Raw genomic sequence first — 11037 nt, forward strand, 5'->3', positions numbered from 1 at the left:
AAAACATAAATCACTTCACAGGTGCAATGTTTGAGTAGTGTTGATGCATTGTCAGAGAATGCTGGTACAATGAACATAGAGACAGACATATACCGGTTGTATTTACTGTATATATTATGAATAAGGTATATATTTGGAAAAAATACAGTGGCTGCTTGAGAACATTCTCTCTTCAAAATAGGTGTCCCCAGGGAACCATATCTACTGGTGTCCTCTGTCTTTTAAAGTTATTGAAGGAGCTTAATAAGCTGGGTGTGAGGAGAATTTTACTTCCCCACGAGGGGGGAACCCAAGCGAGCAGTTGTAAATCTAAGACAGCAGGTGGCACGGTAGTGTAGCGGTTAGCGCTATTACAGTGCCAGCGATTGGGGTTCATTTCCCACCACTGTCTGTAAGGAGTTTGTACGTTCTCCCTGTGTCTGCGTGTGTTTCCTCCGGGTGCTCCGGTTTCCTCCCACATTCCAAAGACGTACAGGTTGGTATGTTAACATGGGTGTAACTGGGCGGCGCAGGCTCGCTGGGCTGGAAGGGCCTGTTACCGTGCTGCAAAATGAAGTTTAAAAAGAAGTATAAAGTTTAAATGAAGTTCACATGAAAGCCCCTTCAGAATGAGGAACAAACTGAAGCTGAGGTCCAGGTTGAGGGGAAGTTAACAGGTTGAAATGGGAGAAGGGACATGTTGATGCAATAAAGGTGAAGTAACGTGAGTGGTGCTTCAAAGCTGGGGAGGATGTCCCGTTCCTTTAAATTGGTTGATTATTGTCACATGTACCGAGGTACAGTGAAAAACTTTGTTTTCCATGCCATCCATACAGATCATTTCATTACACCAGAGCATTGAGGTAGTGCAAGGGAAAACAATAACAGAATGCAGAATAAAGTGTCACAGTTACAGAGAAAGTGCAGTGCAGGCAGACAATAAGGTACAAGGTCATAACGAGGTAGATTGTGAGGTCAAGATTCCATCTTATCATACTAGGGAACCGTTCAATAGTCTTGTAACAGCGGGATAGAAGCTGTCCTTGAGCTGATGGTACATGCTTTCAGGCTTTTGTGTCTTCTGCCCAATGGGCGGGGACGGGTGGGGGGGGTGGAAGAATAAATGGAAATAGGAAATGAAATGCAAGGTGAAATGTACAAGTATCTAAAGGTCCCAAAATGGAAAATTTTACCTTATAAATAAATTTTCTCTTGCAGGAAAAGGAACCTTTTAAAAGGCGATGGTTTACTCTGGATACCCTAGACCGCAAACTGCTGTATTTTAAAGATCCACTGGTGAGTGATAGACTGTCTCCGCAGTAGACAAAGACAGCATCAACACGTCACAAGGTCCGCCAGCATGCAGGGTCAACAGTGTCAAAGTTTTGCACTCAGGAAGCAAACTTGCTGCTGTATGTAAATCTCCTCATTTCGCATCTTAATCTTCAGCTTCTCCTCGTGGAAACAGTGGGTCTGACGGGAGAACAAATGAGTGCTGTGGCCAGGGAGTTTGCCAGAGTTATGACCCACATCTGCTGGGAGACGGTCACAACCAAACCAGCCTCACAATCCTGTTCCCTTCATATGGCCCAGGTCCTAACTCTGGGTCTGATTGGCGTCCGTGTCTCACCACTGGGCTTTATCCACTGATCCTCTGTGGGACCCACAACCAGTTCTCCCCTCTTGTATTTCTACACCAGGCAGAAGCTGACAAACAGTGCATTGGGTGAGATTGGGGGATGCACTCTTGTCTCTGCAGGTCACTCACATTGTAGATTCAATCGTCTCTCTACAGTGTTGAACACACAGCCGAGGCTGACCCTCAGACTGAACTGCTGTCTCCTACTTGTCCTCCAATAATTACTTCTCAGGCAACGTCACTAATAAAACAATTTTCCAGCAATGATCACAATACTGCTTTTGTGGGATCTCACTGTGCATAGATCAGCTGTTACGTTTTCGACTTCAGAACAGTGCACATTTCAAGAAAGTGTTTGTGAGGTGTCTTTTGGCAGTCTGAGATTATGAAAGGTGTTAAATTCTGCAAGGTTCCTTCCTTTCAGGATGCCTATGCGCAAGGGGAAGTGTTCGTTGGGCACACAGAACATGGGTATAACGTGACAGAGGGTCTCCCTCCTGGTGTAAAAGGCAACAAGTGGAAGTTGGGGTTAACGATACAGACTCCAGACAGGAGGTTCCTGTTTACGTGTGAGAATGACCAGGACCTCAAGGAATGGATCAAGGCTTTTAAGGAAGTCATTTCCAAACCCATGTCCCCTCAGGATTACACAGGTAAGAAGGAGTGTACTTATTACTTTTAACAGGGTATCATCTACTGAATATTGAAAGGCCTGGATATGGAGAGGATGTCTCCAGTAGTGGGAGAGTCCAGGACCAGAGGGCACAGCCTCAGAATAAAAGGACGTCCCTTTAGAACTGAGATGAGGAGGAATTTATTTAGCCAGAGGATGGTGAACCTGTGGAATTCATTGCCGCAGATGGCTGTGGAGGCCAAGTCATTGGATGTATTTAAAACGGTTGATAGGTTCTTGATTAGTGAGGGCATCAAAGGTTACGGGGAGAAGGCAGGAGAATGGGGTTGAGAGGGAAAAATAAATCAGCCATGATTGAATGGCGGAGCAGACACAATGAGCTGAATGGCCTAATTCTGCTCCTACGTCTTATGGTCTTATAATCTTATGATCATTGTCCAGGGGCAGGGGTTTACTTTGAGATTTTTGGTATCTGGAGTGCACTGGGCTAGTCTGTGGGAGCCAAGGCTCTGGTTGAGTTTGGGTCTCCGCGTGCCTGTGGCCACTCTTCAGGTATAAGGGGAAGTCTCCAACTCCATGGGCCGTTACTCTTCAGGAAGGTGCTGCCCAGGTTCGGACCATTCAGTTGAGTGACCCAGGCCAGAACCCAGTGTGATGTCCCCTCCCACAGCCCAGAGCCCATTGCTATATCTCTGCAACATTCATTTTGGGATTGACTACTTTAAAAGGAAAAAAAAACCTGAAATAAAACAGGGAATGCTGGAAATAGTCAGCAGGTTAGGCAGCTCCTGAGATAATTGGTTTATTATTGTCACATGTACATCGAAACACACAGTGAAATGCATCTTTTGCGTAAAGTGTTCTGGGGGCAGCCCACAAGTGTGGCCACGCTTCCGGTGCCAACATAGCACGCCCACAACTTCCTAACCCGTACGCCTTTGGAATGTGGGAGGAATGTGGGTGGCAAATGTTGTTCCTTTATTCAAGAAAGGTAGTAGGGATAGTCCAGGGAATTATAGACCAGTGAACCTTACATCTGTGGTGGGCAAGCTGTTGGAAAGGATTCTTAGAGATAGGATCTATGGGCAATTAGAGAATCATGGTCTGATCAGGGACAGCCAGCATGGCTTTGTGAAGGGCAGATCATGTCTCACAAGCCTGATAGTGTTCTTTAAGGAGGTGACTAGACAGATTGATGAGGGTAGTGCAGTAGGTGTGGTCTGCATGGATTTTAGTAAGGTATTTGACAAGGTTCCACATGGTAGGCTTCTTCAGAAGGTCAGAGGCCAAGGGATCCAGGGAAGCTTGGCCATGTGGATTCAGAAGTGGCTTGCCTGTAGAAAGCAGAGGGTTGTGGTGGAGGGAGTGCATTCAGATTGGAGGGCTGTGACTAGCAGTGTCCCACAAGGATCGGTTCTGGGACCTCTGCTTTTCATGATTTTTATTAATGACTTGGATGAGGGGGTAGAAGGGTGGGTTGGCAAGTTCGCAGACGACACAAAGGTTGGTGGTGTTATGGATAGTGTAGAGGATTGTCGAAGATTGCAGAGGGACATTGATAGGATGCAGAGCTGGGCTGAGAAGTGGCAGATGGAGTTCAATCTGGAGAAGTGTGAGGTGGTACACCATGGAAGGACAAACTCCAAGGCAGAGTACAAAGTTAATGGCAGGATTCTTGGTAGTGTGGAGGAGCAGAGGGATCTGGGTGTCCATATCCACAGATCCCTGAAAGTTGCCTCACAGGTGGATAAGGTAATTAAGAAAGCTTATGGGACGTTAGCTTTCATAAGTCAAGGGATCGAGTTTAAGAGCTGCGAGGTAACGATGCTGCTCTATAAAACTTTGGTTAGACCACACTTAGAGTACTGTGTCCAGTTCTGGTCGCCTCATTATAGGAAGGATGTGGAAGCGTTGGAAAGGGTGCAGAGGAGATTTACCAGGATGCTGCCTGGTTTAGAGAGTATGTATTATGAGGAGAGACTAAGGGAGCTAGGGCTTTACTCTTTGGAGAGGAGGAGGATGAGAGGAGACATGGTAGAGGTATACAAAATATTAAGAGGAATAGATAGAGTGGACAGCCAGCACCTCTATCCCAGGGCACCAATGCTCAATACAAGAGGGCATGGCTTTAAAGTAATGGGTGGGAAGTTCAAGGGAGATATCAGAGGAAGGTTTTTTACCCAGAGAGTAGTTAGGGCATGGAATGCGCTGCCTGGGGTGGTGGTGGAGGCAGGTACATTGGTCAAATTCAAGAGATTACTAGATAGGCATATGGAGGAATTTAAAATAGAGGGATATGTAGGAGGAAAGGGTTAGATAGTCTTAGGCGAGGATTAAAGATCGGCACAGCATTGTGGGCCTAAAGGCCTGTAATGTGCTGTACTGTTCTATGTAAACTGGAGCACCCGGAGGATACCCATGCAGACACAGGGAGAACATACAAGCTGCTTACAGACAGAGGCCGGAATTGAACCCAGATCGCTGGCGCTGTAATAGCGTTATGCTAACCTCTACACTACCATGCAGGCAGACAATTAAAGTGCAAGGGCCATGACGAGGTAGATTGAGAGATCAAGGATTTATCTTTAATGTGTGAGAGGTCTGTCTGAGATTCTTGTAACAGTGGGGGTGACCGGAACAGGGTGATTGTCAATGGATCATCCTCCATAATCTCTGCCACAAAACTATCACCAGAACCATCTTCCCATCCCCTTTCAGCATCGTGAATGGATCATTCCCTCTGGATCAATCTTCCACCTCCATTCACCTTCCCGTGCAATGACAGATATCACACCCTTTACTTCTTCCCTTCCCATCATCCAGAGATTTACTTGCACATTATCCAGTTCCATGTCCGAGGGAGGGGAGTATTCACTGCTCACAATGTGGCCTCAGCATTGGGGAAACCAAATGCAGTGTGGGTGACCACTTGGAGATCAACTCCAGTCAGTCCACAGGGGTAAAACCCCAAGCCTCCAGTTGGCTGTCACCTGAATTCTCTCACTCCAACACCGACCTCTGTCTTTTGCCTCCTAGATTCTTCCAGTGAAGCCTCAATGGAAATTTGAGGAGCAGCACCTTATCTTCTGACTTGGCATGTTACGGCCTTGTGGGCTCAACATTGAGTTCAACAATCAGCTGTTCCAACCTTTATATTTCATTCTTGCCTCTTTTCTGCTGGTAATTTCACATGTACGTCTCCTTCACCGGCCTTTTGTTATTCATCAGCCTTTACCCTCCCTTTTCCCCCAGCACCATCTGTTACTGAAGGTTAGAACAGATTCACCCTCTACCAGACCTTCCCTTTTATTCCCTCCTCACCTCTCTCTTCTTTTGCATCATAAAACTTGGTTTGTCCTTTATCTGCCCAGTTCTGGTGAACAATCATGGACCTGAAATGTAGAACGAAGACTCAGTGGGTCAGGCAACGTCTGTGGGAAGGGAAACAGTCAATGTTTTGAGTCTGCAACCCTTTGTCAGAAGTGGGAAAGAAAGGGATGCAAGTTAGTTTTGAGATGGCGAGGGAGAGATGTGTGGAACAAAAGGAATGTCTGTGATAGGATGAGTCAAATGGTTTTATGAGGACAGTGTTCAGCACTTTAAGCTACTGGGCCTGTGTAATGAGTTGTTATGGTGATGGGCCTTGTTCAGCAGGCTGGCTTTTAATGTGTTGAGGATAAGTGAAAAATCATAGGAAAGGGACCTGCTGGGTAAACTAAGCAGGTTAGACAGCAATTGTGGAATGAGAAACAGGTAATGTTTCAGGTGATGGACCCTTCGTCAGACCTGCTGATCTTTTTCTCCATTTCCTGTTTTTGTCTCGGATTTCCAGCATCTGCAGGACTTTTCTCCCCCCAACCTAAAACGTTAAGTTTGTTCCTCCCTCCACAGCGGTTGCCTAACGTGCTGTGTGTTTCCGGCATCTGTCTCAGCCTTCTCGATCCAGGCTGGGGCTCACCTTGCCCTAGGGTCTCCGGTAGTCTGTAGAAGGGCCTGAGGTTTATGCTCAGCTGCACGTTTAAGTCATTTGCTTGACCAGTGCTTCTTCCTTGCTCAATAAAATTCCAGTTTTCCTGAGCCTCCAATCCAGGACATCAGCAGGGTGATACAATGTGTGTTACGGGATGTTGTGTTCCCAGAAAACGGGCCATATTGCAATTTTCCGTATTGCAAAGCCTCACCATTTGCTCTTGCATCAAAAAATGCAGATTTAAAAAAATTGTGTTAATTAATTTTTTTCTACACAAATTCCACGAAAGCAAATTTTATTCTGTATCTCCAGTTTTTGGGTAGCAATTTGTGAATTCTGTAAGGGTGAATTTCCGTAAACACTCCATGCAAAAGACGCATTTCACTGTGTGTTTTGATGTACATGTGACTAATAATCTTATCGAACAGCCCTAATGTGGGGGTTGGCTGTAAAGCGGGGTGAAAATGATCAAATTGGTTTTGTTGCAGAATAAAACTAACATCTTGTTTGTTTTTACACAGTTGAGGCTACCTTGAGACGAAAACAGAGGTGATGATCGTGGAGATCTTGGGCCTGACCCAGTATAGACATGCTATGATCAGAAGATCTTCTTCAGTAGACAAGGGGGATCTTCCATTTGTGGATAATAGCCCGTCGCTGCTCACAGACTAACTAGCCACAGGAGCCATCTGAATGCTCTGTGTGACACAGTGCCCACTGTGTCCTGCGATCTGAACACAGTGTTATTCAGAAATGAGTGAAGCCCCTCTGTCGCTGGCCCTGTGCTTGTTTGAAAGCAGCCATTCTAATTTAGTGGACAGCCAGAACTCGAGTAAAGTGACGTTGGAACTAGAAACCAGGAAAAAGCAGCAAGGACCTTTCAAGCATTTCCTCAGAACCTTTTCCTGCTACTTCACAAGATTTGGAACACAAGTAAACAGGAGCCACACTCAAAGGACTGTTGACATTTCAGCCATTGCTCCTACACTGGGCCATGTATGGATGACTCAGTTGTATTTATACCTACTTTGTTACAGTTTCAGATTGCAATCCTTAATTTGGTTAACTGCAGTCTTCCACTGGAGTAACAGATTAAATGTTTGCCACTGAGTGAATTACCGACTCATTAAAGGTTTTCAGGCTCCTGGTGACACTGTGAGTGAAACACCGCATACAATGCTCAGTCACAGTGACAACGCACATACCCTGCTGGCAAAATTAGTAACAAACCTCCCACATTGAATCGCAACCAAGAATGCAGAGGCAGTGCAGAAACAGGAGGATATAAAGACATGGAGTCTTAAATCTTACTACAGCTGCACAAAGTGCTGGTAAGACCACACCTGGAATACTCTGGGACTGACCTCAACAAATGCAATAGATTGACCTTCGATGGAATACATGTTTGTAATACATATGTGTACGTATGTACAAAAACTTGGATGAAAATGTGGATGGGCAAGCTAGTAAGTTAGCGAACGATACTCAGATTGGTGGCATTGTGCAGGTGTAGAAGGTTGCCAAAGGATACAGCGGCCTGTAGATCAGTTGCAGATATGGGCGGGGAAGTGGCAGATGGAGTTTAATCTGGCCAAGTGTGAGGTGTTGCACTTTGGGAGATCAAATGTAAAGGGACAGTGGCAAGACCCTTAACAGTGTTGATGTACAGAGGGATCTTGGGGTCCAAGTCCATAGCTCCCTGAAAATGGCTGCACAGGTTGATAGGGTGGTAAAGAAAGTGTACGGCATGTTTGCCTTTATTAGTCAAGGCATTGGGTTAAAGAGTCAGGAAGTTATGTTGTAGCTTTATAAAACTCTGGTTAGGCCACATCTGGAGTATTGCATTCAGTTCTGGTCACCCTGTTATAGGAAGGATGTGGAGGCTTTAGAGAGGGTGCAGGAGAGGTTCACCAGGATGCTGCCTGGATTAGAGGGCAGGTGCTATAAGGAGAGGTTGGTCAAACTTGGATTCTTTTCTCTGGAGCGGCAGAGGCTGAGGGGAGACCTAATAGAGGTTTATATTATGAGAGGCATAGATAGAGTAGACAGTTGGTACCTTTTTCCCAGCATCATGTCTAGTACTAGAGGGCATGCATTTTAAGACGAGAGGGGGAAAGTTCAAAGGAGATGTGGGGGTAGGTTTTTGTTTTACACAGAGAGTGGTGGGTGCCTGGAATGTGCTGCCAGGGGTGGTGGTGGAGGTGGAGGCAGATATGATAGAGGGGTTTAAGAGGCGCTTGGATAGGCACATGATTGTGCAGAGAATGGAGGGTTATAGACATTCCGTAGGCAGAAGGGATTAGTTTGGTTATGTGGTTAATTACTAGTTTAATTAGTTTGGAACAGCACCGTGGGCTGAAGGGGCTATTCCTGTCCTGTACTGTTCTATGTTCTATGTCAAAATGGCACTTAGACTCTGAGGAGTAAAATTAGGTAAAGGTTGAACAAGCCAACGTCCTATTTCTGTGTAACTCAGAACATTAAGGGGAAATTCTATGTTTTCAAGATATAAATGGTAAGGAGGTAGAAAGAGAGAAACCATTTCTGCAGGTCGGAAGTCCAGAACAAGGGGATATGGCCTAAAAATTAGACCAGGCCTCTCAGAAGTGAACAATAATATCAAAGCAAAATCCTCAAATAAACACAGAATATAGGGGAAATAACTGGTATCTGTGGAGGGAGAAACAGAGTTAACATTGCATCGTCTTAACCTTTACATTGTGAAAGATCTGAAACATTGTGGTCTGGACCATCTTCAGTTTCCACATCCTTTCCCAGAGCCACACTTAGCACTTCCAGAGCTGCAGTTGTAGCGTGACAACACCTTAGGCTTGGAACTGACTGCTGCCAAAGCCTTTGAATTGTTTCTAAATATTGCTGATAATCAAACATTTAAAAAAAACTTAAGGTAGATTAATTAAAAAAACAAATCATTTAAAAAAAATGTATTAAAGTAGCTTAAACTACCAGAAGTTAACCCTCCCACCTGGATTCACTGATCACCTGCCTGCTTGTGCTCCTCCTCCCCCTCCCCCCCCCCCCCCCCCCCCCCCCCCCCCCCCCCCCCCCCCCCCCCCCCCCCCCCCCCCCCCCCCCCCCCCCCCCCCCCCCCCCCCCCCCCCCCCCCCCCCCCCCCCCACCCCCCAACCCACTTTTTCTGGCTTCTGCCCTCTTCCTTTCCAATCCTGATGAAGGATCTTGGCCTGTTTATTTCCCTCCATAGATGCTACCTGACCTGCTGAGTTCCTCCAGCACTTTTTGTGTGTTGCTCCAGAAGTTAACTCAAGATGAGTTCCAACTTGTCCCTTTTGAACAAGTCCCCCTCCCACCCGGAATTGGTTTCACTGTGCCAAGAATCTGAAGTCCTCTTGCCTTCCCCATGTCTTAAAGCACTGATCTTTCTATTTTGATTCATCCTGGTCCGTAGCACTGGGAGTAATCCGGAGATGACTGACTTTGAGGTCCTATTTAAATAAAAAGGAACAAGGAAAAATGGACACAGAGCCAATGACAGACTAACTGTACAGAATGAGTTTGTGCCAGACCAGGCATAATGTCCTAATCCCATGCCTAAAACAGCATGTGAACTAGAAAGGTTTTCTCAATAACCTGATGGTTTTGTGGACCTTGTGGGAGGCTAGTGTAGAAATTGCAGGGGGCCTGGCAAAGATATTTAAAATGTCCTTGGCCACAGGTGAGGTGCCAGAGGACTAGAGGATAGCTAATGTTGTTCCGTTGTTTAAGAAAGGCTCTAAGGATAAGCCAGGAAATTATAGGCCAGTGAACCTGATGTCAGTTGTGTGTAAATTATTGGAAGGTATTCTAAAGGACAGGATATATAAGTATTTGGATAGGCAGGGCCTGATTAGGGATAGTCAACATGGCTTTGTGCATGACAGGTCACGTTTAACCAATCTTATAGAGTTTTTCGAGGAGGTTACCAAGAAGATCAATGAGGGTAAAGGTGATGGAGGTTGTCTACATGGACTTTAGCAAGGCCTTTGACAAAGTCCCACATGGGAGGCTGGTCCAGAAGGTTAAGTCGCTTAGCATTCAGGATGAAGTAGCCAATTGGATTCAATGTTGGTTTAGCGGGAGAAACCAGAGAGTGGTAGCAGATGATTGTCTCTGACTGGAGGCCTGTGACTAGTGGTGTGCCGCAGGGATCGGTGCTGGGTCCGTTGTTGTTTATCATCTATATTAATGATTTAGATGATAATGTGGTAAACTGGATCAGCAAATTTGCAGATGACACCAAGATCAGGGGTGTAGTGGACAGCGAGGAAGGCTATCAAAGCTTGCAGTGTGATCTTGACCAGCTGGGAAAGTGGGCTGAAAAAATGGCAGATGGAATTTAATGCAGACAAGTTTGAGGTGATGCACTTTGGGAGGACAAACCAAAGTAGGATTTACACAGTGAATGGCAGGGCTCTGAGGTGTGTGGTAGAACAGAGGGACCTCAGAATACAGATCCATAGTTCCTTGAAAGTGGCGTCACAGGTAGATAGGGTGGTAAAGAGAGCTTTTGGTACATTGGCCTTCATAAATAAGGGTATTGAGTACAAGAGTTGGGATGTTTTGTTGAAGTTGTACATGACATTGGTGAGGCTGAATTTAGAGTATTGTGTGCAGTTCTGGTCACCTACCTACAGGAAAGATATCAATAAGCTTGAAAGAGTGCAGAGAAAAGTTACAAGGATGTTGCTGGGACTTGAGTTATAGGGAAAGGTTGAATAGGTTAGGACCTTATTCCCTGGAGTACAGGAGAATGAGGGGAGATCTTGTAGAGGTATACAAAATTATGAGGGGTATAGA

At 45.7% G+C, this 11037-nt stretch overlaps 1 protein-coding gene across 1 annotated transcript in view; it reads left to right on the top strand.

Moving 5' to 3' along the window:
* The window catches only part of adap2 (ArfGAP with dual PH domains 2), a 32393-nt gene extending 25233 nt beyond the window's left edge, over nt 1–7160 (top strand). Inside the window, 3 exon segments of the mRNA XM_052032964.1 lie at nt 1198–1275; nt 2043–2271; nt 6744–7160. Of these exon segments, the coding sequence (XP_051888924.1) occupies nt 1198–1275; nt 2043–2271; nt 6744–6775 (339 nt within the window). The 3' untranslated portion in view covers nt 6776–7160.
* Nucleotides 7161–11037: the final 3877 nt, after the last annotated feature.

Source organism: Pristis pectinata, chromosome 18 (assembly GCF_009764475.1).
Source record: "Pristis pectinata isolate sPriPec2 chromosome 18, sPriPec2.1.pri, whole genome shotgun sequence".
NCBI lineage: Eukaryota > Metazoa > Chordata > Chondrichthyes > Rhinopristiformes > Pristidae > Pristis > Pristis pectinata.